The 27,844-nt window shown below is 38.2% G+C and overlaps 1 protein-coding gene and 1 pseudogene across 1 annotated transcript; both read left to right on the top strand.

The window, feature by feature from the left end:
- The first annotated feature begins 2,666 nt into the window (after positions 1-2,666).
- On the top strand, positions 2,667-4,963 carry LOC139187158 (olfactory receptor 52A1-like; annotated as a pseudogene).
- An 11,411-nt stretch (positions 4,964-16,374) lies between these two features.
- Positions 16,375-17,325, top strand: LOC109568913 (olfactory receptor 52A1-like). The gene has a single exon (XM_019974273.2). The coding sequence runs from the start codon at positions 16,375-16,377 to the stop codon at positions 17,323-17,325; it is 951 nt and encodes a 316-aa protein (XP_019829832.2).
- Positions 17,326-27,844: the final 10,519 nt, after the last annotated feature.

Genomic DNA, 27,844 nt, shown 5'->3' on the forward strand with positions numbered 1-27,844 from the left:
GTCCATTCTGAAGGAGATCAGCCCTGGGTGTTCTTTGGAAGGAATGATGGTAAAGCTGAAACTCCAATACTTTGGCCACCTCATACGAAGAGTTAACTCTTTGGTAAAGACTCTGATGCTGGGAGGGATTGGGGGCAGGAGGAGAAGGGGACGACAGAGGATGAGATGGCTGGATGGCATCACTGACTCAATGGACATGAGTTTGGGTGAACTCCGGGAGTTGGTGATGGACAGGGAGGCCTGGTGTGCTGCGATTCATGGGATCTCAAAGAATCAGACACAACCGAGTGACTGAACTGAACTGAGGTCCAAATAACCCAAGTAGGCATGATTAAAACCCCTGTGTCTTTAGCTAGTGGGTAATAAATGCCTCATTTTGTGTTTATAACTCCTCCTTTTCACAATTCCATTATAAAACATTAAAATCAGTAGCTAGCAGCTTTTTGTTTTAATTCAAGCTGAATAAATTGATGTATATCCCAGAATAACACAGATTTTGTTGTGAGTTTTACTGGACAATAAATGCAAAAACATTATCTCAGACAGACCTACAAAAAATGAGGGATTTCTGTATTTCAGATAAAAAAGAAAAGCATAAAAGGTTATCTCAGAGATGGGCACCCATGGCAGATGGCCCAGCACCACATAATTAAAGTTCCTGATGTTGACTATGTGCAGTTACAAAGGTACAGGTAAAAGCAAGAGGTATTTCAGGACACATTCTGCAAAGGATAAGACAAGCTGAGGAGTTCCAAGCCATGGGTGATAGTGATATGAAAATGACAGTACTCTTCTTGTATCTAGTTAGAGCAGAACCAGCTCCCAACAGTTGGTGAGTAAGTCTCTTTACTCCCAAATTTATCTTCATAGTTTTTCATTACCATTTTTTTCAATAATAATCACCCCATCCCATCATCCTTGTATTCACCTGCATACTTCCCACCTGCTATTCCTCTCTCTGTACTTGTCAGATCATGCTCAAATCCTACATTAAAATTACCTCTTCATTCTTTTACTTGCATTTTAGCAGCACGAACCACAACTGCTTCCTGCATTACTGCCCAATTTATTGACTACTCATTGTAGGATTAGCTTCTCATGAGATTACTGACATAAAGCAACTTTATTGGAGAGTCTATGAAAGAAAGAAATAAGCTAACTTTATTTTCTCAGAATTATAAACATTTATCCAATGTGTAGTTTTGAGGATTATTTGATTGAAATTTATGTCACTTTAACATTTAACAAGTAATGCTTTTGATCAGAAAAAAAATATTAATACAATTCATGACCCAGGTTTTCATAAAAATTAGTTCTCAGTGAATTGATAAATTATCACAAATTCCTCAATTTCTTGGTAGTCTCTGCTCAATTAGTCCCAATGTCAATCCTCAGTCTTCTATTTCCATTCTAATTTTAACTCCTTTTAAGGAACATATCCTTGCATTTCTTCATTTTCTATTAATTCTTTATGTGTGGGTTCACAAGAATGACGCAAGTATTCCAGATTATCTATTTCATTAAGAACTGATAAGCCCAAATTCTTATCAGTTCTTGCCTGGAGAATCCCATGGACGGAGAAGCCTGGTAGGCTGCAGTCCATGGGGTCGCACAGTCGGACACGACTGAAGCGACTTAGCAGCAAGCCTAAATTATCCAGATCTTATAGTATTGGTAACTTTGAACTGTTTAAACCCACAAAACAAGGCTCTATTCCAGTCAAGGTAAGTATTTACACATGTTCCTATATCCTTGAGTCTTTAAGAATAGTCTTCTTACTGCTATGCATGACTCCTGATGCTTCTCTTGCTTCCTTGGAGATTGCTCCCTCTATGTATCTGTAATATACATTACAGTTATTATGGAATTTTTTAATCTAATGTAAGGGCAAAAACGTTAAGGATTTAAACTTTCAGAATTACAGGCAAAAATATAGGTTTACTAGAAATGTAAACTGTAGCAATGAACTTTAGCCCAAATTCACTAAATCTTTATGGATTTCAATAACCTTTATTTTAAACACTTCCTTCACATTCTCCTGAAGAATATTCTGTCTTACATAGGGACAGATAGTATAGTTTGATAGATGGATATATATATATATATATATATAAAACTTTGGGTCACAAATACTTCTATCTCTATTCTCTTTCATAGTAAACTTTTCACTCTCATATATTGGTCAGAGTCTGAGTATTTGCTGGTCCAAACCAACTCTTTCTGATTTAGAGACAACTGACAAAAAACAGTAGCAAAGCAATTAAGTAGAATGTGGAGAAATTCATCAAACTTTGATTAAAATAAAATTTTCAAGAAAAATTGTTGTCTATTTTTTGGTCCAAAGGTATGAAATTAAAACAGTCAAGTCAGAAGTTTATTTTCTACCTTAGTTGTTTTGCTGGTTTTAAAATATTGTATAAAAGATTTTACTGTGGTACAAGAACTGTGGATTTCTACTTATGGGATATCTTTCTTAAAAAGAGTGATGTACATCTTTGGATCTTTCTTTAATACTTTAGATATGTAAATGAGATGGATGATATGATCTCAGATTTCTATAAAATCAGGACTCAATATGTTGACTTTGGGTGAAAATAAAAGGTAGAAAAAGAAGGAGTAGCTTTAACTGAAAAACATTTATTTGCATCAGAAGACCCAAGGACACTATGTCCATTTCCAACATCACAGTCTTCATGTCTTCTGTGTTGACCCTAATAGGGATCCCAGGCCTAGAGTCTGTGCAGTGCTGGATTGGAACTCCATTCTGTGTCATGTATCTCATTCCTATGATTAGAAATTTCCTGCTGTTTATCATTATCAAATCAGAACACAGTTTCCATGAGGCCATGAACATTTTCCTAGGCATGCTAGGAGTCACTTTGTTGCCCTTTGTACCAGCCCTTTGTATTGCCCTTTGTACCAGCATTGTGCCCAAGATGCTTGGAATCTTCTGGTTTCATGTAACAGGTTTATTTTGATTCCTGATTGCCTCAAAAGTGCTTATTCACACATTTCAGTGCATAGAGGTGGGCTTCCTGCTTGCCATGGCCCTGGACCACTAAGTCACCATCCACTGAGACATATTGCCATCTTCACCCACCCTTTGGTTACCCCAAATCAAGGCTGTGGTACCACTCCAGGCTACCATTTTTGTGTCTGCATGTGTGCTAAGTCGCTTCAGTTGTGTCCATCTCTGAGACCCTATGGACTGTAGCCTGCTGGGCTCCTCTGTCCATGGGATTCTCCAGGCAAGAGTACTAATATGGGTTGCCATTTCCTCCTCCAGGGGATCTTCCCAACCAAGGGACCGAACCTGCTTCTTTTACATCTCCTATATTGGCAGGCAGGATCTTTACCACTAGCGCCACCTGAAAAGACTCTGGTGCCTAATATTTATAAAGTTCTAGTTATAATCTTACCATACAAGAGTCATCTCCCACCCCTACTGTGAGCATATGGCCATTGTGAAACTGCTTGCAGGAAATTTCTGGGTCAACAGAATCTATGGTTTGTTTTTGGCTTTCACTGTTGCAAGAGAGTTCCAAAAACATCTACTTCTGCTTTACTGACCATGCCAAAGCCTTTGACTGTGTGGACCACAATAAACTGTGGAAAATTCTGAAAGAGATAGGAATACCAGACCACCTGACCTGCCTCTTGAAAAACCTGTATGGAGGTCAGGAAGCAACAATTAGAACTGGACATGGAACAACAGACTGGTTTCAAATAGGAAAAGGAGTACGCCAAGGCTGGATATTGTCACCCTGCTTATTTAACTTATATGCAGAGTACCTCATGAGAAATGCTAGGCTGGAGGAAGCACAAGCCACAATCAAGATTGCTGGGAGAAATATCAAAAAACCTCAGATATGCAGATGACATCACCCTTATGGCAGAAAGTGAAGAAGAACTAAAGAGTCTTTTGATGAAAGTGAAAGAGGAGAGTGAAAAAAAGTTGGCTTAAAGCTCAACATTCAGAAAACTAAAATCATGGCATCTGGTCCCAACACTTTATGGCAAATAGATGGGGAAACAGTGGAAACAGTGTCAAACTTTATTTTTCTGGGCTCCAAAATTACTGAAGATGGTGATTGCAGCCATGGAATTAAAAGACACTTACTCCTTGGAAGGAAAGTTATGAGCAACCTAGATAGCATATTCTAAAGCAGAGACATTACTTTACCAACAAAGGTCCATCTAGTCAAAGCTATGGTTTTTCCAGCAGTCACGTATGGATGTGAGAGTTGGACTCTAAAGAAAGCTGAGCACCGAAGAATTGATGCTTTTGAATTGTGGTGTTGGAGAAGACTCTTGAGAGTCCCTTGGATGGCAATGAGATCCAACCAGTCATCCTAAAGGAAATCAGTCCTGAGTGTTCATTGGAAGGACTGATGTTGAAGCTGAAACTCCAATACTGTGGCCACCTGATGCGAAGAGCTGACTCATTTGAAAAGACCCTGATGTTGGTAAAGATTGAAGGCAGGAGGAGAAGGGGACAACAGAGGATGAGATGGTTGGATGGCATCACCGATTCAATGGACATGAGTTTGGGTAAAGTCCGGGACCTGGTGATGGACAGGGAAGCCTGGCATGCTGCAGTTCATGGGGTCGCAAAGAGTCAGACATGACTGAGCGAATGAACTGAACTTCACTGTGCAGGGTTTGGCCTTACATTCATTACATTGTCCTGTGTATATTTATCACAGCTTATTCTTTTGACCCAGAGGGAGGCAAGGTTGAAAGCATACAATACTTGCATCGCTCATATTGGTGTCTTCTTCCAACTCTACCTCCCTGCCTTCTTCTCCTTCCTTGACATTGGTTTGGTTCTCATATCTCACCTTACATCCACATCCTCATTTCTAGCATTTACTTGGTGTTCCCTCCATTTCTCAATCTACTTGTCTATGGTGCAAAGATTAAGCACATTCTTATGCATATGGTAAAAATATTCTGTTCATAAAATTTGCTATGAATAATGCAACCAAGCTTTTCTCTTTGTGCATGGTAACAAAATTTCAAAAGAAAATAAAACTACAAAAATCCATGTTATTGAAATTCTTTAGTTTTCTATGTAATTTTTATTGTTCTTAATTTGCCATCATAAGTCAGTTTTCATAATCTGGCATGACAGCTATGTGACATAGATTCGTGTACTGTATCTGGGTAAAGAAATTAAGAAACATAAAAGAGTAAATACTGAACATAAGTCCTTTCCTTTTCTTGCAGAAATGGTGATGTAATGACCAATTCAGGAAGGAGCTTCTTGGTGAAAAAAATGTTCTAAACCTCAGTTGGGTTGTTACACATTTATGTCTCCTTTGCATAAAACCATGTAAACTGTACAAAGTATAATTTCTGTACTTATATTAGACTTTAATATAAAGTTTAAAATATAAAGTAAGTGAATCCTCAAAAATGAAACAAAACAAAGGACAAAGGCAAAAAGTCTGAGGAATTGCTGTAGGTTGAAGAAGTCTAAGGAGACATGAATATAAAATGCATTATATAATCCTGAATTGAATTTCAGGGAAGAAAAATATACATATAGGTCTTAGAACTATTTTTAACCTCAGATATGGACTAATACTTAGGTTACAATATTACTTCAGTGCTAAATGTCCTGATACTGTCTATAATACTACAGTTAGGCAGTAGACTATTTTTTCCTAGGAAAGCACATTTAAATATTTAGGAGCAAAGGAACACTATGTCTCAAATTTACTCACCAGTTCAGTTCAGTTCAGTCACTCAGTCGTGTCTGACTCTTTGCGACCCCATGAATCGCAGTACGCCAGGCCTCCCTGTCCATCACCAATTCCCGGAGTTCACTGAGACTCATGTCCATCGAGTCAGTGATGCCATCCAGCCATCTCATCCTCTGTCGTCCCCTTCTCCTCTTGCCCCCAATCCCTCCCAGCATCAGAGTCTTTTCCAATGAGTCAACTTTTCGCATGAGGTGGCCAAAGTACTGGAGTTTCAGCTTTAGCATCATTCTTTCAAAGAACACTCAGGACTGATCCCCTTTAGAATGGGCTGGTTGGACCTCCTTGCAGTCCAAGGGACTCTCAAGAGTCTTCTCCAACACCACAGTTCAAAAGCATCAGTTCTTCAGCGCTCAGCCTTCTTCACAGTCCAACTCTCACATCCATACATGACCACAGGAAAAACCATAGCCTTGACTAGACGGACTTTTGTTGGCAATGTAATGTCTCTGCTTTTCAATATGCTATCTAGGTTGGTCATAACTTTCCTTCCTCATAAACACTTCATAAAAGTTGTCTAACTATCATATATCTATCCATATATCTGTTGAATTGTTCAGTGGTAAAGCAAAATTGAGAAAAATGTAAAAAATATATATATAAATCTGGGTAAATTGTATAAGGAAGCTTCTTACAATACTCTTGACAAATTCTGTACATCAATGTAAGATGTGTTTGTATTAAGCACTGTTCTTTAAATATCTCAATTTAGCAATGGCTGCCATTATTCACTCAGTCAACCAATCCAGAAACATCATTTATCTTTGATGTTGGCACTGTACCAACAATGTACCAACATTGTAGCAACAACTGTATCAAAGGTGTACCTTTGACATTGTACACCTAACCAATCATCTGATCTTAGTATGTATCTCTAAAGTATCCTCAAATAATTTATCTTCTCTCCATTAGTCACTATCTATTCTTTTTTTTTAGTCTTACATATGATCTTATGAAAAATAAAATACTGGGTTTTTCATCTTTCATTTGCTGGCAGTTTTCATTTAAACAGCATTATATTTTCAGCATAAAGTACCTGATGCATCTGTATCTTATTCCTGATATTTTGCATGCAAACATGTATTTTTTACCTAGCTGATTTCTATACTACATTTAGAATTTAGTTAAATGTTTCCTCTAAGAAACTTAGCCATTTTCCTTATTTTTTTCCTCTACGTCTCCTAATAGCGCTCATAGCATGCATCACAGCACCTCTTCATTTTTTCTGTGTGTAACTTCTTTTTTCATATAGGTCACATGTGTAATCTATTTGTATACTCCTGACTTACACTTACATATTACAATTTAAATATGAATAAATGTATATTGCATGAAAGATTTAGAAAATAAATGCACAAAAACTTCTACCAAGCTTTTCATAATGAACATTTATTCTCACAATCAGATCAGATCCGACCAGTCGCTCAGTCGTGTCTGACTCTTTGCAACCCCATGAATCACAGCATGCCAGGCCTCCCTGTCCATCACCAACTCCCGGAGTTCACCCAGACTCACATCCATTGAGTCAGTGATGCCATCCATCCATCTCATCCTCTGTCGTCCCCTTCTCCTCTTGACCCCAATCCCTCCCAGCATCAGAGTCTTTTCCAATGAGTCAGCTCTTTGCATGAGGTGGCCAAAGTACTGGAGTTTCAGCTTTAGCATCATTCCTTCCAAAGAAATCCCAGGGCTGATCTCCTTTAGAATGGACTGGTTGTATCTCCTTGCAGTCCAAGGGACTCTCAAGAGTCTTCTCCAACACCACAGTTCAAAAGCATCAATTCTTCAGCGCTCAGCCTTCTTCACAGTCCAACTCTCACATCCATACATGACCACAGGAAAAACAATAGCCTTGACTAGACAGATCTTTGTTGGCAAAGTAATGTCTATGCTTTTGAATATGCTCTCTAGGTTGGTCATAACTTTCCTTCCAAGAAGTAAGCGTCTTTTAATTTCATGGCTGCAGTCACCATCTGCAGTGGTTTTGGAGCCCAGAAAAATAAAGTCTGACACTGTTTCCACTGTTTCCCCATCTATATTTCTATTCTCACAATAGAATAATTTAAATGTTTTCCTAATGAAGACATATGGAGGAAGAGTTGTTCCAAACTGAAATAACTTAATCATTTAATGTTTCCCTATTTGTGGAATGATAATTTTTTTCTACTATTAAATTAGTTTCAATTAATTTCCTTTACTTTTTGAGAGCTTAAGGTTTATAGAAATTTGAATAAAAGCCAGAATTCCCATATAAACTTTCTCCGCAGAATGAATGTTTAACAATTACACCTGAGTTAAGCTGCATTGTTTGTCACAAAATCGTGTCACCACATTTATTTGATATATCCTAAATTTAAAAACATATATCTAATATTTTTTTTCTGTATGGTCTGCATACACCATACTAAGTTTTTTAATTTATTGAGATATAATTTTTATACCATATAGCACACTCTTTAGAGAGTATTAATCTCTGGTTTTTGACATATCCAAAAACCTGTGCAATTATCACTACTATCAAATTCCAGTACACTTAATAAAGATACTCCATCCCCCTTAGCAGCCACTCCCCATTCTCCAACCCCATTTCATGGCACACATTAATTGACTTTCTGTGTCTGTGGTTTCTCATCTCTGGACACCTTATGTAAGTGAAATGAAACAATATTTGGCCTTTGAGTCTGGTTTCTTTGACTTAGAATAATGTTCTAAAGATTCATTTGAGTTGTAGCATAAATAAGAATTTCATTTACTTTCATACTTGAATGATATTCTACTGCATGAGGTACCTGAGTCTACTCTTGCACCAGGAAGCAGATCTCTGGCCATCTTATCCATAGTCCCCTTCTCTCTCTGCTTGGTAAGGATGTCCATCTTTATTCAAAAAATTCCACAAAAAGTATAAGCATGTCTAGACCCTTTAGATTTATATTCCCCAGATTTCATTTAAATTTATTTCTTTTTATTTGATGATGTGCACTGGTTTTGTGTTTTATTTTTTTCTGGTACAAATCCTCAGCTATGGCTGATTTCAATCTGCTGATATGAATCACTGAGTGTCCAGATGCAAAGATGTACACACACCCTGACCCTGGCTGAGCTGGGTTCCTTCATATAACTGCCCTCGATCCTATACCATTGCTTTCTCTGGGAGGATGATAAGTTTATGGCAGTTTAATATGAGGATGTGGTCAGACAGTCTTAATTCAAAGGGAACAGGACTACTGAATGGGGTCTGACCCAATGACACAGGACAAAACCAGAGTGACTTCAAGTCAGGTCATCAGGTAATCCAGGGTTGTTTACCTCTTTCTTGTATTCTTCAATGAATCAAAGTTTATTCCTTTCATAATATTAAAGCTTAAAATCCTATTGGAAGGCACAAAGTCTTCTTTCAACCTAGTAAATACCTGTCATAATAACAGTTTCAGGTTGGACAGTTGATATCAATTTGTGAAAATATATACAGTCCTTTCATAATAATTCTGAATATGACTGGAACAACTGAGAGAGACATAATTTGGATACTGGAAAGATTTGTGTAATCAGCTCTTGCATGGAAGAAGCCCAGAAATTGTAACTGAGACTCTGAGGTGAATGTTCCAAAGTCAGCACCTATTAGGACCCTAAATAAGTCAGTGACCTTAAATAAGAAATATAGAATTAGATTAAAAACATATTATTTTATTTCTCTGTCAGTATGTCTATGCTGACTAGTATGAATATCTCAAGCTGTTTTTATTTACCTTTATTGTCTCATTATTTTTGTAAATAAGTGTCACTGATTTGTTTTGTCTGGTCTTCAGCACTGTGTTTTCTTAGGAATTTTTAAAAAGAGGCTCACTTTGGTTCCCAGTGCTAAAATGAAACCAAAGTTTGAGAACTATTTTTAGATGCTAAACCAACTATTAGAGAAAAAATCTTGTATGTTCTGAATGATAGTGAGCTTTCTTTTCCATCCTTGTCCCCAGTGAAATTTAACACGCACTAGAGATTTGTGAAAACCAGTCCCCAGGTTCATCCTATAGTATAAAACATTCACTCTTCACATCTGAAACGTTAGAACATTTTCTCCTTTATGGCTTCTTTGTGTATTATCACAGATGATCCCTGGTAAGTCATTGTGGATAGAGATTCAGCACTGATTATGGGAAACTGAAGGGTTGGTTTCAAAAAGAATGAGTATGCCATGTGATCCAATATAGTTCCAGGATGAAAAAAAAAAAAAAAAGCTATACAGTCTTATAGTAGTTGAGTGTTCAATCACTAGGGAGATGTGCCCCATGTTTTTCACAGCATTTTTGGATCAGTTAATGCTACACTTGGTGACAAGTTGTAAAGCAAGTTTGAAAAAAGATTTTTGGAGAATATCTGTGTTGATAGATGAATGGAAAACCTGTTTGTTAAAAGGTCAGGAAATTACACATGCTCAGACTGGAAAAGATGCAGGAAAAAAGATACCCATCAAGTAATTCTGTAGAAATGCTCTTTCACATAAAGGACTCATTTAATATCTCAAGATATTTGTGAGAAAAAGATAAATGTGCATTGATTAATAGCTGGCATTTATTGACAGATCAATGCACCTTATGATTCCTTCCAAATATTTAGATGGATTATATCATGTAATACAATCACATCATAATTTGTTTCTATCCATGATATTTCTTTATAATAAAGAAACTAGACAATGTAAAATTTCATAACTGAGTACAGGGCAGGCAAAGCTAAGTAGGACCATCCAGGATTTAAATTCCGTTGAGTGGCTTCAGATCCTTGACAATTGACAGCCACGACCCATGGCTAATGTGTATCATTGGAGCATATATTTGAGACTTTAAAATTTTTCAAAAAGAGGCAATTTAAGGTTCATTTTAAAGAATACCTATTTGTCATCTGGAGCTTTCCTAAAACATGATAAGCTATTTCAGAAAACAAAAAGAGTCCTCTATATTCACTGGAGTACTTGAGACAGAAATCAGTGGATGAATGAGATCAGTGGAGACATTCAAGAGGAAATATTCCTGAGATTGTAGAGAGTATGGGATTAGAGTCCTGGATTCCTTAAATCTTTTAGATCGTGGGATTTAGGCTGATTTAAAGTTGGAGTTGTAAGGAATACTAATAATTCAAATTTCGTGCTATAAAATGACTGAGGTATATTTACCCAGGCTTATGAATTTCAAGAGTTTAAGATATCTTTATCCCCTTTCTAAACACACAGAGTGTCTTTGAGCTTGTCTTTTGTCATTCATTGCTGTAAATCTCAAACCACACACCTTTAACCTCATCTCCTCTAATTTCTGCTACGTAAGACAATGAGTTTTGCATATTTTCCATTCTTATTATTCTTTTGCTGTACCACATTACTTTATGATATATTTATGCACTGTCACAAGCGTGTTTATGATTAGATCCATTTACATTTAGCTACCATGTTTTTCAAGCCATTAATTAACTTCCCAGCAGATGATATTTTTTTTCCTTCCACAGAAACCTATCCTTCAACCCCAAAATGAAAAATCAAATGGTTTAAAATACTAACTTCACATGTAATATTCAATCCTTTATACTAACCATCATTTCTGCTTATGAACTGATTTATATGTGATAAATGTTTATTGATATACAGCCTCACCATATCTCACAGGCTTCTGTGATTTTTGTACAAACTATCTTGGAGTGCCCTTCTCCATCTCTTTTATCTGGTTAATTTCTATTGAAAAATGATTCCCTTTTATAAGCAATTTATTCTGCACATTTGGATTAAGTCATAAAACTATCAATTCTTATACATTAAAACCTATTTTTTTTCCTGCTGTATAAAACTATACAACAATGCTTAGCAACTGAGGTGATGTGCTATTCCTTTCACATCCAGGAGATACTTGGTGATACCTGAATATATTTTTCTTTGCCAAAACAAGAAAGAGCTACTTACATCCAATGTTTAGGAAAGATGAATGTTGCTAAACCTTCTACAATGCAGAAAATTACCCCAAAACAAAAAATTGATCTGAACTACATGTCAACTGCACCAAGGTTAGCAAACCCAGGGCTTCCCTGGTGGATCAGATAGTAAAGGCTCTGCCTGTGATGCAGGAGACCCAGGTTCAATCCTTGGGTCTGGAAGATCCCTTGGAAAAGGAAATGGCAACCCACTCCATTACTCTTGCCTGGAAAATCCCATGACAGGGGAACCTGGTAGGCTACAGTCCATGTGGTCACAAAGAGTCAGACATGACTGAGTGATTTCACCTTTTTCTTTTCTTTAGGAAGCCCTGCCCTAGAAGAGTATCATCAGGACTCATAACGTTGTGTCAATGAAAAAAGTAATCTAAGAAGTAGAAAATTTTATTTGTGCCCAACTGAACATTGAGCTTCCCTGGTGGCTCAGATGGAGAAAATTCTGCCTGCCATGTAGAAGACCCAGGTTTGATCCCTGAGTTGGGAAGATCCCCTAGGGAAGGGAATGGTTACCCACTTCAGTATTCTTGCCTGGAGAATTACTTGGATAGAGGCGCCTGACAAACTATAGTCCATAGGGTAACAAAGAGTCATATAACAGAGTGACTAACACTTTACCACTCCTGTACAACCTGCCTCTCTTCACTCTCCACCTCTTAAACTCTTCCTTGGTGACTCAGATGGTAAAAAAATCCCCTAGGAGACCTAGATTCAAAGAAAGTAAGGGAAAACCACTAGGCCATTCAGGTATGACCCAAATCAAATCCCTTATGATTATACAGTGAAAGTGACAAATAGATTCAAGGGATTAGATCTCATAGACAGGGTGCCTGAAGAACTATGGACAGAGGTTCACAACATTGGACAGGAGGCATTGATCAAAACCATCCCAAGAAAAATAAATGCAAGAAGCCAAAATGGTTGTCGAAGCAGGCCTTAAAATAGCTAAGAAAAGAAGAGAAATGAAAGACAGGGACAAAAAGAAAGATACAACCAACTGAATGCAGAGTTCCAAAGAATAACAAGGAGAGATTAGAAAGCTTTCTTAAGTGAACAATGAAAAGAAAGAGGAAAACAATAGAATGTGAAAGAGTAGAGACATCATCAAGAGAATTAGAGATACTAAGTGAACCCTTCATGCAAAGATGGGCACAATAAAGGACAGAAATGGCAAGGACCTAACAGAAGCAGAAGATACTAAGAAGACATGGCAAGAATACACAGAAAAACAATATAAAAAAAAGATCTTAATGACCCAAATAACCACAATGGTGAGGTCATTCACCTAGAGCTAGAATCCTGCAGTGTGAAGTCGAGTGGGCCTTAGGAAGCATTACTACAAACAAACCTAGTAGAGATGATGAAATTCCAGCTGAGCTATTTAAAATCCTAAAAGATGATGTTATTAAAGTGCTGCACTCAATGTGCTCCCAATTTTGGAAAACTTGACAACATTTTTGTTTGTTGAGTTGTCCACAACAGCCACAAGACTGGAAAAGGTCAGTTTTCATTCCAATCCCAAAGAACGGCAATGCCAAAAAATGTTCAAATTATTGAACAGCTGTGCTTATTTCACATTCTAGCAAGGTAATGCTCAAAATCCTTCAGCTAGGCTTGAACAGTACATTACGTGAAAACTTCCATATGTACCAGCTGGATTTAGAAAAGGCAGAGGAACCAGAGATCAAATTGCCAACATCTGTTGTATCATAGAAAAAAGCAAGAGAATTCCAGAAAAACATCCACTCTTCTTCATTGATTTGGCTAAAGCCTTTGACTGTGTAGATCACAACAAACTGTGGAAAATTCTTCAAAAGATGAGAATTCCAGACCACCTTACCTGCTCCTGAGAAATCTGTATGCTGGCCAAGAAGCGACATTTAGAGCCAGAGATGGAGCAATGGACTGGTTCAAAATTGGAAAATGAGTACATCAACTCTGTGTATTGTCATCTTGTTTCTTTAACTTATATTCAGTGTACTTCATATGAAATACTGAACTGTATGAAGCACAAGCTAGAATCAAGATTGCTGGGAGAAATATCAATAATCTCAGATATGCAGATGATACAACGTTAATGGCAGAAAGTGAAGAGGGCCTAAAGAGCCTCTTGATGAAAGTGAAAGAAGAGAGTGAAAAAATTGGCCTAAAACTCAACATTCAAAAAACGAAGATGATGACATCTGGTCCCATCACTTCATGGCAAATAGATGGGGAAACAATTGAAGCAGTGACAGATCTTATTTTCTTGGGATCCAAGATCACTGCTGATGGTGACTGCACCCATGAAATTGAATGACAACTGCCTTTTTGGAAGAAAGCTTATGACAAACCTAGACATCTTATTAAAAAGCAGAGACATCACTTTGCTAACAAATGTCCATCTAGTCAAAGATATGGTTTTTCCAGTAGTCATGTATGGATGTGAGAGTTGGACCATAAGAAGGCTGAGGGCCAAAGAATTGATACCTTTTAATTGTGATGTTGGAGAAGACTCTTGAGAGTCCCTTGGGCTTCAAGGAGATCAAACCAGTCCATCCTAAAGGAAATCAACCCTGAATATTCAATGAAAGAACTGATGCTGAAGCTGAAGTTTCAATATTTTGGCCACCTGACGGGAAGAGCTGACTCACTGGAAAAAACCTTGATAATTGGATAGACAGAGGGCAGGAGAAGAGGATGACAGAGGGTGACATGGTTGAATGGTATCACTGACTTGATGGACATGAGTTTGAGCAAGCTCTGGGAGATAGTGAAGGACAGGCAAGCCTGGTGTGCTCCAGTTCATGGCATTGTAAATAGTCAGGGATGACTTAGTGACTGAACAACAAATTGAAGATTATAAACCAGGAACATCATCTCATAAAGCTCTGAGAACTGTACCCCTATTAGAAGTCAAAGCAAAGTTATATAAAATTTTTGAAACAGAGAGATGTACTTTAAGTGATGTATTATTGATAGTTTACAATATTCACATCTGCAAGTACTATTTGGTTGGTTGTTGTGACCCCTTACAAGACCATGAATCCCATTTTCATGCTCCCATTACACAGCAACTATTAAGTATTCCAGATTATCTATTTCATGAAGAATCCATGACCCTCAGTTAGGCAATTCTCATATTAATGGCAGCTATGTGAAAGTCACTCAGTCATGTCAGACTCTTTATGAACACATGGACTACACAGTCTATGAAATTCTCAGGCCAGAATACTGGAGTGGGTAGCCTTTCCCTTCTCCAGGGACTCTTCCCAACCCAGGGATCGAATCCAGGTCTCCTACTTTGCAGGCGGATTTTTTACCAATTGAACTACCAGGGAATCCCAAGTATTCCAGATTATCTATTTCATGAAGAATACATGAGCCTCAATTAGACAATTCTCATATTAATGGCCATTATGGACATTTTAAACCCAAGAAACAGCCTGTATTTCAGTTAAGTTACACTTTTGCCCATGTCCTACACTCCTGAGCCATTATGAATGAGTCCTTTTGCCACTATACATTGCTGCTGCTGTTTCCCTTATGTCCTAGGGATTCCCTCTCCTCTAGGTATCTTATACTACATATAAAAGAAAAATTTTAAGCCTTGATTTGAAATCTTTAATTTTTAAGCATATGATAAATTTTATGTAACTCAGCTTTTAGAAATATAGGCAAAAATAGTACAGTTTTATTAGAAATGTAAAATGTAACAAAGAAGTTTTGCCCAAATTTGCTAAGCACACATGGATTTGAATGACCTTTCCTTCAATTCTTACTTCACCTTCTCATAAAGGACTACCAAACTTACATAAAGACAGATTGCATTGATTGGTAGATATACATGTTATGCTTTTGAATTACAAGAGTTTCTACCTCTGTCATCTTTAATAGGGAATTTTTCATTCTAATATACTAATCAGAGATTGTGTATTTGCTGGTCCAAGCCAACCGTGCCTGATTTAGAGACAACTTAGAAAAAGAGATGCTTCCCAAGTGGTCCTAGTGGTAAAGAACCCGCCTGCCAATGCAGGGGACTCAAGAGATGAAGGTTCTATCCCTGCGTCAGGAAGATCCCCTGGAGGAGGTTATGGCAAAACACTCCAGTATTCTTGCCTGGAGAATCCCGTGGACAGAGGATCCTGGTAGGTATAGTCCTTGTGGTCACATAGATTCGGACATGACTGAAGTGACTTAGCAAGCAGCCAATAGAGAAAAAACAGACTAGTAAAGCTGTTAACTGAACTATGTAATGTGGAGAGATTCATTAAATTCTGATTTAAATGCAACTTTCACACAATATAAACAAGTCTATTTTCTTTGCCCACAGGTCGGGAATGAACTAATAGTCAACACAGCAGTTTATTTCCCAATTCAGTTGTTTTTCAGGTTTTAAAGCATTGCCCAGCTCTGCACATAACATTTTATTGTGGTACAAGAACTGTGATATTGTGTCTGTGGATGTCTTTCCTAAAAACAGTGATGTCTCTCTGTTGACCTATGTTTTACTCTTTACATGTAAATGAGACTGATGATATTATCCAAGATTTCTGCATAAATCAGAAAGACTCAGCATCATGATTTTGGGAAAAAACAGGAAGATGGAAAGAAAGTGGAATTGAATGAGAAACTTGGGTTTGCATCAGGAGACTCAAGGATTATGTCCATTTCCAACGTTACAATCTTCATGCCTTCTGTGTTGACCCTTATAGGGATCCCTGGTCTAGAATCTGTGCAGTGCTGGATTGGGATTCTATTTTGTGCCATGTATCTAATTGCTATGATTGGAAACTCCTTGCTTTTGATTATCATCATATCAGAACACAGTCTCCATCAACCCATGTACATTTTCCTAGGCATGCTAGGAGTCACAGATATTGCTCTCAGCACAAGCATTGTGCCTAAGATGCTTGGAATCTTCTGGTTTCATGTAACAGAGATATATTTTGATTCTTGCTTGCTTCAAATGTGGCTCATCCACACATTTCAGTGCACAGAATCAGGCATCCTCCTAGCCATGGCTCTGGACCGCTATGTAGCCATCTGTTATCCACTCAGACATGCTGCCGTCTTCTCTCACCAGTTAGTCACTCGAATAGCAGCTATGGTAACACTCAGGGCTGCCGTTCTTGTAACACTATGCCTAATACTGATAAAGTTTCGATTACAGTTTTACCATACAACAGTCATCTCTCATTCCTACTGTGAACATATGGCTGTTGTGAAACTGGCTGCAGAAAATATCAGGGTCAACAAAATCTGTGGTTTGTTTGTGGCCTTCACTGTTGCTGGGCTTGACTTTGTATTAATCACATTGTCCTACATACAGATATTCATCACAGTTTTTCGTTTGCCTCAGAAGGAGGCTAGGTTGAAAGCATTCAACACTTGTGTCGCTCACATCTGTGTCTTCCTCCAGTTCTACTCCCTTGGTTTCTTCTCCTTCTTTGCACATAGATTTGGTTCTCATATTCCTCCTTATATTCACATCCTCTTTTCTAGCACTTATCTGCTAGTCCCTCCATTTCTCAATCCACTTGTCTATGGTGCAAAGACCAAGCAGATCCGTGTCCATATGATAAAAATATTTTGTTCCAAAAATTTACTGTGAGAAAAGCTTTTATGTTTACCTTTTTGTGAATAGCAACACTATTTCACAACATGATAAAACAACAAAAAGTCCTTGTTATTGGAAATGCTCAAGTTTTCTATCTAATGTTTTTCAACTTGCCATCATGTTTGCTATTAGCTATTAGAGCATGAAAGCAGTCAATAGGATTGTGGATCTTAGCTGGATGAGAGTGAGAAACTAAAGGAGGAAAGTAGTGAATGTTTCTCTTTTAAATTTCTCTTTCTTTTGTTTTTTAGTACATGCTCGAGTGTCCTCTTATAAATATCCACCTCTGGAAAGATTCACAAATTATGGATCTCTCAATGAATTTAGATACACCCAAGGCTTAATGTTCTGCAATGTCCAGACACTCAATAAATCTAGTTCTTGATTTTGTTTCTTGGTCATCTGGGTCTTCTTAAAAAAAAAAAATGGAGAAAGTGTATGTTACTCTTCTTATCAAAAACAAAACAAAAGAGAAATTCTATCTTTATGTTAGTAATGAGAAAATAAAGTCTAAAAATTTCAGTATATTTTCAGGGTCATTCAGGAAGTTATAGGCACAAAAAGCATGAGCAGTAAAGTGCTTGATTTTCCACAACAGCACTTTTTCTGCTGTTTTCATCATTTACTTTCTATTAATTCATCTAATGTTATTAAAATCTTAGGCCATTATAAATACTATGCTACAGAATAGCAGCATAATGGCAAATTTGACACAGTGATTAATTATATTGCATTTATAAACTTTGTAGCCTTCTTATATTTCTTAGCAAATAAGAGGAAAAGAGACACATGACAGTAATAGAGAAATGGTTGTAGAATGCACAAATAAATCTCCAGATTTTATAGGAAATTAAATACCTAAAGGACCAGAGTGTCAGTCTCTCACATTGTGAGAAACATCCAATCTTCATGGGAATTTTATTGTTCTGACTCCCTTGGGTCCAGGTGTGGAAAGTCACACTATACTCTCCCAAGATCCGGGAATAAGGAAGCTACAGGACAAATCATGAATGCCCTCCCTCTCTAAAATGCTAAGATTGGAGCAGGAAATGGGAAAATCATGGGCAGGAGAGATGATAGTAGTAGCGGTAGAGACAAATACAACTTAGTAAGCCTTGGCAACTACTAGTAACTTAGTGAATTTTTCTTCAGCTTTAGGTTTTAACTACAATTCTGGGAAAACAGAAAAAAAAATTTAATTCTATATTATCTTCTCTATGAAATGGATACTAAAAATCAACCTTTAATTTATAGCCTAAAGTTTTATCCTATCATAGCAAAGGAGATTTTAGCAATTTGGGAAACTATTCCAGAACAGTTTTCAGTTAACAATAAGTAAAAGTGTACCTTAGGGCAGGTAATTTGACAACACTAATTAAAATTTAAAATGTGTACAATCTTCGGCGCCAGGAAACCTCAGTTCAGTTCAGTTCAGCTCTCAGGCATGTCAGACTCTTTGCGACCCCATGGACTTCAGCACGCCAGGCTTCCCTTGTCTATCACCAACTCCTGGGGCTTGCTCAAGCTCATGTCCATTGAATGGGTGATGCCATCCAACCATCTCATCCTCTGTCACCCCCTTCTCCTGCCCCCAGTCTTTCCCAGAATCAGGGTATTTTCCAATGAGTCAGTTCTTTACATCAGATGGCCAAAATATTGGAGTTTCAGCTTCAGCATCTGTCCTTTCAATGAATAGTCAGGACTGATTTCCTTTAGGATGGACAGGTTCATCTCTTTGCAGTCCAAGGGACTGTCAAGAGTCTTCTCCAACACCACAGTCCAAAAGCATCAATTCTTCTGCACTTAACTTTCTTTATGATCCAACTCTCACATCCATACACGACTATTGGAAAAACTATAGCTTTGACTAGACAGACCTTTGTCAGCAAAGTAATGTCTCTGTTTTTTAATATGCTATCTAGGTATGTCTTAGCTTTTCTTCCAAGGAGCCAGTGTCTTTTAATTTCAGAGCTGCAGTCACCATCTGCAGTGATTTGGAGGCCAGGAAAATAAAGTCTGTCATAGTTTCCATTGTTTCCATTGTTTCTAAATGTCATGAAGTGATGGGACCGGATATCATGATCTTTGTTTTTTGAGTTTTAAGCCAGCTTTTTCACTCTCCTCTTTTACTTTCATCAAGAGACTCTTTAGTTCCCTTTTGCTTTTTGCAATATAACTGGTATTATCTGCATTTCTGATGATACTTCTTTTAAGCCAGCTTTTTCACTCTCCTCTTTTACTTTCATCAAGAGGCTCTTTAGTTCCCTTTCACTTTTTGCCATATGGGTGGTATTATCTGCATTTCTGATGATATTTCTCCCTGCAATCTTGATTCCAGCTTGTGCTTCCTCCAGTCTGGCATTTCCCATGATGTACTCTGCATATAAGTTACATAAACAGGGTGACAATGTACAGCCTTGATGTACTCCTTTCCCAATTTGGAAACAGTCATTGTTCCATGGCCGGTTTTAACTGCTGCTTTTTGACCTGCATACAGATTTCTCAGGAGGCAGGTAAGGTGGTCTGGCATTCCCATCTCTTGAAGAATTTTCCACAGTTTGTTTTGATCCACACAGTCAATGGCTTTGGTGTAATCAATGAAGCTGAAGTAGATATTTTCCTGGAACTCACTTGCTTTTTCTATGATCCAACGGACATTGGCAATTTGATCTCTGGTTCCTCTGACTTTTCTAAGTCCAGCTTGAACATCTGGAAGTCTTTGATTGACGTACTGTTGAAGCCTAGCTTGGAGAATTTTGAGCAGTAACTTGCTACAGTGTGAGATGAGTACAATCGTGTGGTAGTTTGAATAATCTTTGGCATTGCCTTTCTTTGGGATTGGAATGAAAACTGACCTGTTCCAGCCCTGTGGCCATTGCTGAGTTTTCCAAATTTGCTGGCATATTGAGTGCATAATTTAACAGCATCATCTTTAAGATTTAAAATAGCTCAACTGAAATTCCATCACCTCCACTAGCTTTATTCGTAGTGATGCTTCCTAAGGCTCACTTAACTTCACACTCTAGAATGTCTGACTCTAGGTGAGTGATCACACCATCATGGTTATCTTGGTCATGAAGGTCTATTTTGTGTAGCTCTCCTGTGTATTCTTGCCACTTCTTAATATCTTCTGATTCTGTTAGATCCACACCATTTCTGTCCTTTATTGTGCCCTTCTTGCATGAAATGTTCCCTGGGTGTCTCTAAATTTCTTGAAGAGATATCTATCATTCCCATTCTTTTTTTTTTTTTCCATTTCTTTGCATTGATCACTGAAGAAGGCTTTCTTATCTCTCCTTGCTATTCTTTGGAACTCTGAATTCAGATGGGTATATCTTTGCTTTTCTTCCTTGCCTTTAGCTTTTCTTCTTTTCCCAGCTATTTGTAATGCCTCCTCAGACAACCATTTTGCCTTTTTGCACTTTTTCCCCCCCTTGGGAATGGTCTTGGTTACTGCCTCCTGTACAATGTCACAAGGCTCTGTCCATAGTTCTTCAGGTGCTCTTTCTATCAAATCTAATCCCTTCAATCTAATTGTCACTTCCACTGAATAATCATAAGGGCTTTGATTTAGGACACACCTGAATGGTCTAGTGGTTTTCCTACTTTCTTCCATTTAAGTCTGGATTTTGCAATAAGGAGTTCATGATCTGAGCCACAGTTCGCTCCCAGTCTTGTTTTTCCTGACACTATAGAGGTTCTTCATCTTTGGCTGCAAATTATGATCAATCTGATTTTGGTATTGACTATCTGGTGATGTCCATGTCAAGTTGTCCCTTGTGTTGTTGGAAGATAGTGTTTTCCATGAACAGTGCATTCTCTTGGTAAAAACTTGCTATCCTTTGCCCTACTTCATTTTGTACTCCAAGGTCAAATTTGCCTGTTATTCCAGGTATCTCTTGATTCCTACTTTTCCATGCCAGACTTCTATGATGAAAAGGATAGCTTTTTTTGGTGTTAGTTCTAGAAGGTCTTGTAGGGCATCATAGAACTGTTCAACTTCAACTTCCTTGGCATTCCTAGTTGGGGCATAGATTTGGATTACTGTGATATTGAATGGAAATGAACAGAGATCATTCTGCCATTTTTGAGATTGCACCCAAGTACTACATTTAGTGGCCACAGGACTGGAAAAGGTCAGTTTTCACTCCAATCCCAAAGAAAGGTAATGCCAAAGAAGGCTCAAACTACCATACAATTGCACTCATCTCACATGCTAGTAAAGTAATGCTCAAAATTCTCCAAGCCAGGCTTCAGCAGTATGTGAACCATGAACTTCCAGATGTTCAAGCTGGTTTTAGAAAAGGCAGTGGAACAAGAGATCAAATTGCTTTATTGACTATGCCAAAGTCTTTGACTGTGTGGATCATAATAAACTGTGGAAAATTCTGAAAGAGATAGGAATACTATACCACCTGACCTGCCTCTTGAGAAACCTGTATGCAGGTCAGGAAGCAACAGTTAGAACTGGACATGGAACAACAGACTGGTTCCAAATAGGAAAAGGAGTACATCAAGGCTGTATATTGTCACCCTGCTTATTTAAATTATATTCATCATGAGAAATGCTGGGCTGGAGGAAGCACAAGCTGGAATCAAGATTTCCGGGAGAAATATCAATAACCTCAGATATGCAGATGACACCACCCTTATGGCAGAAAGTGAAGAAGAACTGAACAGCATCTGATGAAAGTGAAAGAGGAGAGTGAAAAAGTTGGCTTAAAGCTCAACATTCAGAAAATGAAGATCATGGCATCTGGTCCCATCACTTCATGGAAAATAGATGGGGAAACAGTGGAAACAGTGTCAGACTTTATTTGGGGGGGCTCCAAAATCACTGCAGATGGTGATTGCAGCCATGAAATTAAAAGACACTGACTCCTTGGAAGAAAAGGTACCAACCTAGATAGCATATTCAAAAGCAGATACATTACTTTGCTAACAAAGGTCCATCTAGTCAAGGCTATGGTTTTTCCAGTGGTCATGTATGGATGTGAGAGTTGGACTGTGAAGAAGGCTGAGCGCTGAAGAATTGATGCTTTTGAACTGTGGTGTTGGAGAAGACTTTTGAGATTCCCTTGGACTGCAAGGAGATCCAACCAGTCCATCCTAATGGAAATCAGTCCTGGACGTTCATTGGTAGGACTGATGTTGAAGCTGAAACTCCAACATTTTGGCCACCTGGTGTGAAAAACTGACTCTTTTGAAAAGACTCTGATGCTGGGAAAGGTTAAGGGCAGGAGGAGAAGGGGATGACAAAGGATGAGATGATTGGATGGCATCACCGACTCAATGGACATGGGTTTGGGTGGACTCCAGGAGTTGGTGATGGACAGGGAGGCCTGGCATGCTGCGGTTCATTGGGTCACAAAGAGTTGGACGTGACTGTGTGACTTAACCAAACTGAACTGAACTATATTTGAGACTCTTTTGTTGACTGTGAAAGTTACTCCATTTCTTTTATGGAATTATTGCCCACTCTAGTATATATAATGGTCATCTGAATTAAATTCACCCATCCGGTCCAATTTAGTTCACTGATTCTTAATATGTCGATGTTCATTCTTGCCATTTCCTGTTTCACCACTTCCAGTTCACCCTGATTCATGGATCTAAGATTCCAGGTTCCTATGTAATATTGTTCTTTACACCATTGGACTTACTTCCATCACCACTCACATCCACAACTGGGTGCTGTTTTTGGTCTGGCTACGTCTCTTCATTCTTTCTGGAGTTATTTCTCCACTCTTCTCTAGTAACATACTGGGCATCTACCAACCTGGGGAGTTCATCTTTCAGTGTCTTATCTTTTTGACTTTTTGTAATATTCATGGGGTTCTCAAAGCAATAGTATGAAGTGGTTTGCCATTGCTAGGAAACTTGGAAGACTACAAATCAAACTGCTAAGACTTGTTACCACTATAAGACTGAGGTGTGGAAGAACTGATCATTTTTATGTTAGTATCTCTGTAATTCTTAAAGTTTTTATATAAAGTACAAGAAAAAAAATTGCATAGACCTAAGATGAGTATCATGATGTCCAAATTGAAAATGAGGTGACTTTTTCTGGGATAGTAACAGCAACTTAAGCAATAAGAGATTAGAATAACAGACATAATACTGTTTTCAACCCTAAATTGTACTACTTTGAGAATTAAGAAATGATTCTTTGATGACATATAATATACTTCCTCAGCAATTAATAATTGCCTTTGGTGTCATCCAAAACAAGTAATTATAAATCTCTTGAATATACATTCTCCCCAAATATACATATTTGTAAACCATTTCCTCAAGGTGTCACAACTGCTGGGTTTTATCAGACTTTAAATCTTTAGCGATCTGAGGGATGAAAAGTTGAGATATCATTGTTGATTAAAATTTTATTCCCTTATTAATAAGGTTGGACACATTTGCTATTTACTGACTGGGAAATATAATAGAGGGTAATTAAAAGTGGGAATTTTAAAGCAGTAGTCTTCAATCATTTTGGCTCTATACTCCCTAAAATTTTTGAAAACAGCTTTGTATTATTTATATTTTATGTTTTCATTTATAGTTTTCATTGTACATCTAAATGGATATAAAATATATTATTTTGTAATATTTTATTGCATATGTGATTTAAATATAATTCTGTTAAATCTCTGGATCTGCAGTGGAAAAATGCTAAATGCATACCCATTTTACAGCATTTAGTTCTCATTGTAGAAACCAGATTGACATTGTCAGAAAAAGTGTGAATTTATTCTTTCAGTCAAACATGTTAATATGCCCTCAAGATTTATGACTACTTTTAATTTTTTTTTTTATTTTTTAATTGAAGATAATTGCTTTTCAGAATTTTGCTGTTTTCTATCAACATATGTCCTCTCCCTCTTGAAGTTCCCTCCCATCTCCCTCCTCATCCCACTCCAAGGTTGGTACAGAGCCCCTGTTTGAATTCCCTGAGACATATAGCAAATTCCCATTGGCTATCCTAAAGGTAGTCAGTACTGAATATTCACTGAAAGGACTGATGCTGAAGCTGAAGCTCCAATTCTGTGGCCACCTGATGTGAAGAACTGACTCAGGAAAAGACCCTGTTGCTGGGAAAGATTGAGGGCAGGCGGAAAGGGGGCCAAAAGGATAAGATGGTTGGATGGCATCACTGACTTTGTGCACATGAGTCTGAGCAAGCTCCAGGAGTTGGTGATGGACAGGGAGGCCTGTCGTGCTGCGTCCATGGAGCCACAAAGAATCAAACACGACTAGGTGACTTACCTGAACTGTATTGAATCTATTTTACATCAGTTCAGTTCAGTCACTCAGTCGTGTCTGACTTTTTGACCCCATGAATTGCAGCATACCAGGCCTCCCTGTCCATCACCAACTCCCGGAGTTCACCCAGACTCACATCCATCGAGTCAGTGATGCCATTCAGTCATCTCATCTTCTGTCGTCACCTTCTCCTCTTGGCCCCAATCCCTCCCAGCATCAGAGTCTTTTCCAAGGAGTCAACGCTTTGCATGAGGTGGCCAAAGTACTGAGTTTCAGCTGTAGCATCATTCCTTCCAAAGACATCCCAGGGCTGATCTCCTTCAGAATGGACTGGTTGGATCTCCTTGCAGTCCAAGGGACTCTCAAGAGTCTTCCCCAACACCACAGTTCAAAAGCATCAGTTCTTCGGTGCTCAGCCTTCTTCACAGTCCAACTCTCACATCCATACATGACCACAGGAAAAACCATAGCCTTGACTAGATGGACCTTTGTTGGCAAAGCAATGTCTCTGCTTTTGAATATGCTATCTAGGTTGGTCATAACTTTCCTTCCAAGGAGTAAGCGTCTTTTAATTTCATGGCTGCAGTCACCATCTGCAGTGATTTTGGAGCCCAAAAAAATAAAGTCTGACACTGTTTCCACTGTTTCTGCATCTATTTACCATGAAGTGATGGGACCAGATGCCATGATCTTTGTTTTCTGAATGTTGAGCTTTAAGCCAACTTTTTCACTCTCCTCTTTCACTTTTATCAAGAGGCTCTTTAGTTCTTCAGTTTCTGCCATTAGGATGGTGTCATCTGCATTATCCGAGGTTATTGATATTTCTCAGGCAATCTTGATTCCAGCTTATGCTTCATCCAGCCCAGTTTTCTCCTAATGTGTTCTGCATATAAGGTAAATAAGCAGGGTGACAATATACAGCCTTGATGTACTCCTTTTCCTATTTGGAACCAGTCTGTTGTTCCATGTCCAGTTCTAACTGTTGCTTCCTGACCTGCGTGCAGATTTCTCAGGAGGCAGGTCAGGTGGTCTGATATTCCCATCTCTTTCAGAATTTTCCACAGTTTATTGTGATCCACACAAAGGCTTTGGCATAGTCAATATACGAAAATAGATGATGTTTTTCTGGAACTTTCTTGCTTTTTCCATGATCCAGTGGATGTTGGTGATTAGATCTCTGGTTCCTCTGCCTTTCTAAAACCAGCTTGAACATCCAGAAGTTCATGGTTCACATACCACTGAAGCCTAGCTTGGAGAATTTTGAGCATTACTTTACTAGCATGTGAGATGAGTGCAACTGTATGGTAGTTTGAGCCTTCTTTGGCATTACCTTTCTTTGGGATTGGAATGAAAACTGACCTTTTCCAGTCCCATGGCTACTGTTGAGTTTTCCAAATTGCTGGCATATTAAGTGCAGCGCTTTCACAGCATCATCTTTCAGGATTTGCAATAGCTCAACTGGAATTCCATCACCTGGCTTTGTTCATAGCTATGCTTCCTAAAGTCCACTTGACTTTACATTCCAGGATGTCTGGCTTTAGGTGAGTGATCACACCACCATGATTATCTGGGTCGTAAGGCCTCCCCAGACAGTCATTTTGCTTTTTTGGATTTCTTTTTCTTGAAGATGCTCTTGATCCCTGTCTCCTCTACAATGTCACGAATCTCCATCCATAGTTCATTAGACACCCTATCAGATATAGTCCCTTAAATCTATTTCTCACTTCTACTATATAATCACAAGGGATTTGATTTAGGTCATACCTGAATGGTGTAGTGGTTTTCCCTACTTTCTTCAATTTAGTTCTGAATTTGGTAATAAGGAGTTCATGATCTGAGCCACAGTCAGCTTCTGGTCTTGTTTTTGCTGACTGCATAGTTTCTCCATCTTTGGCTTCAAAAAATATAATCAATCTGATTTTGGAGTTGATCATCTGGTGATGTCCACGTATAGAGTTTTCTCTTGTGTTGTTGGAAGAGGGTGTTTGCTATGACCAGTGTGTTCTCCTGGCAAAACTCTATTAGCCTTTGTCCTGCTTCATTCTGTATTCCAAGGCCATATTTTCCTGTTACTCTTGGTATTTCCTGACTTCCTACTTTGCATTCCAGTCCCCTATAATGAAAAGGACATCTTTTTTGGGTGTTAGTTCTAGAAGGTCTTGTAGGTCTTCATAGACCTGTTCCACTTCAGCTTCTTCAGGATTATTGGGGCTTAGACTTGGATTATCATGATATTGAATGGTTTGCCTTGGAAATGAACATAGATCATTCTGTCGTTTCTGAGACTGCATCAAAGTACTGCATTTCAGACTCTCTTGTTGACTATGATGGCTACTCTATTTCTTCTAAGGGATTCTTTCCCACAGGACTAGATATAATGGTCATCTGATTTAAATTCACCCATTCCAGTCCATTTTAGTTCACTGATTCCTAAAATATCGACATTCACTCTTGCCATATCCTGTTTGACCACTTCGAATTTACCTTGATTCATGGACCTAACATTCCAGATTCCTATGAAATATTGTTCTTTACAGCATCGGGCTTTACTTCCACAAGTCACATCCACAACTGGGTGTTGTTTTTGCTTTGGCTCCTCCATCTCTCATTCTTTCTGGAGTTATTTCTCCACTGATCTCCAGTACCATATTGGGCACCTACCGACCTGTGGAGTTCTTCTTTCAGGGTCTCCTCTTTTTGCCTTTTCATATTGTTCATGGGGTTCTCAATGCAAGAATAATGAAGTGGTTTGCCGTTCCGTTCTCCAGTGGGCCACATTTTGTCAGAACTCTCCACCATTACCCATCCATCTTGGCTGGCCCTACACAGCTTGGCTCATAGTTTCATTGAGTTAGACAAGGCTGTGATCCATGTGATTAAATTGGTTAGTTTTCTGTGATTGTGGTTTACATTATAGTTATATATGTATTAGTATACAATATTTATCTTTCTCTTTCTATGTCCACTTTTAATTCTTAGATATAAATAAGGAATGCAAGAAGAAGAAGAGAGAAATGAGGGTGATGAGTTAGGGAAAGAAAGAAATAAGGCAAGAAGGATATTAGTTTATGAGCAGAAGTTTGCTGAAAGCCCAACACTCTCTACCATCTTTTTCCTAATCTTGCCATCAGAGAAGAGACCCATGTTCATGAATTGTGCCTTTGTTAAGCATCCTAGAGGTTTTCACAACCTGGGAGAATGTGCCATAATCTTGTTAAGAAGAAGAAGGATATTGTGTAGAAAGGAAGCAAAA

This window comes from Bos indicus, chromosome 15 (genome assembly GCF_029378745.1).
Source record: "Bos indicus isolate NIAB-ARS_2022 breed Sahiwal x Tharparkar chromosome 15, NIAB-ARS_B.indTharparkar_mat_pri_1.0, whole genome shotgun sequence".
Taxonomy (NCBI): domain Eukaryota; kingdom Metazoa; phylum Chordata; class Mammalia; order Artiodactyla; family Bovidae; genus Bos; species Bos indicus.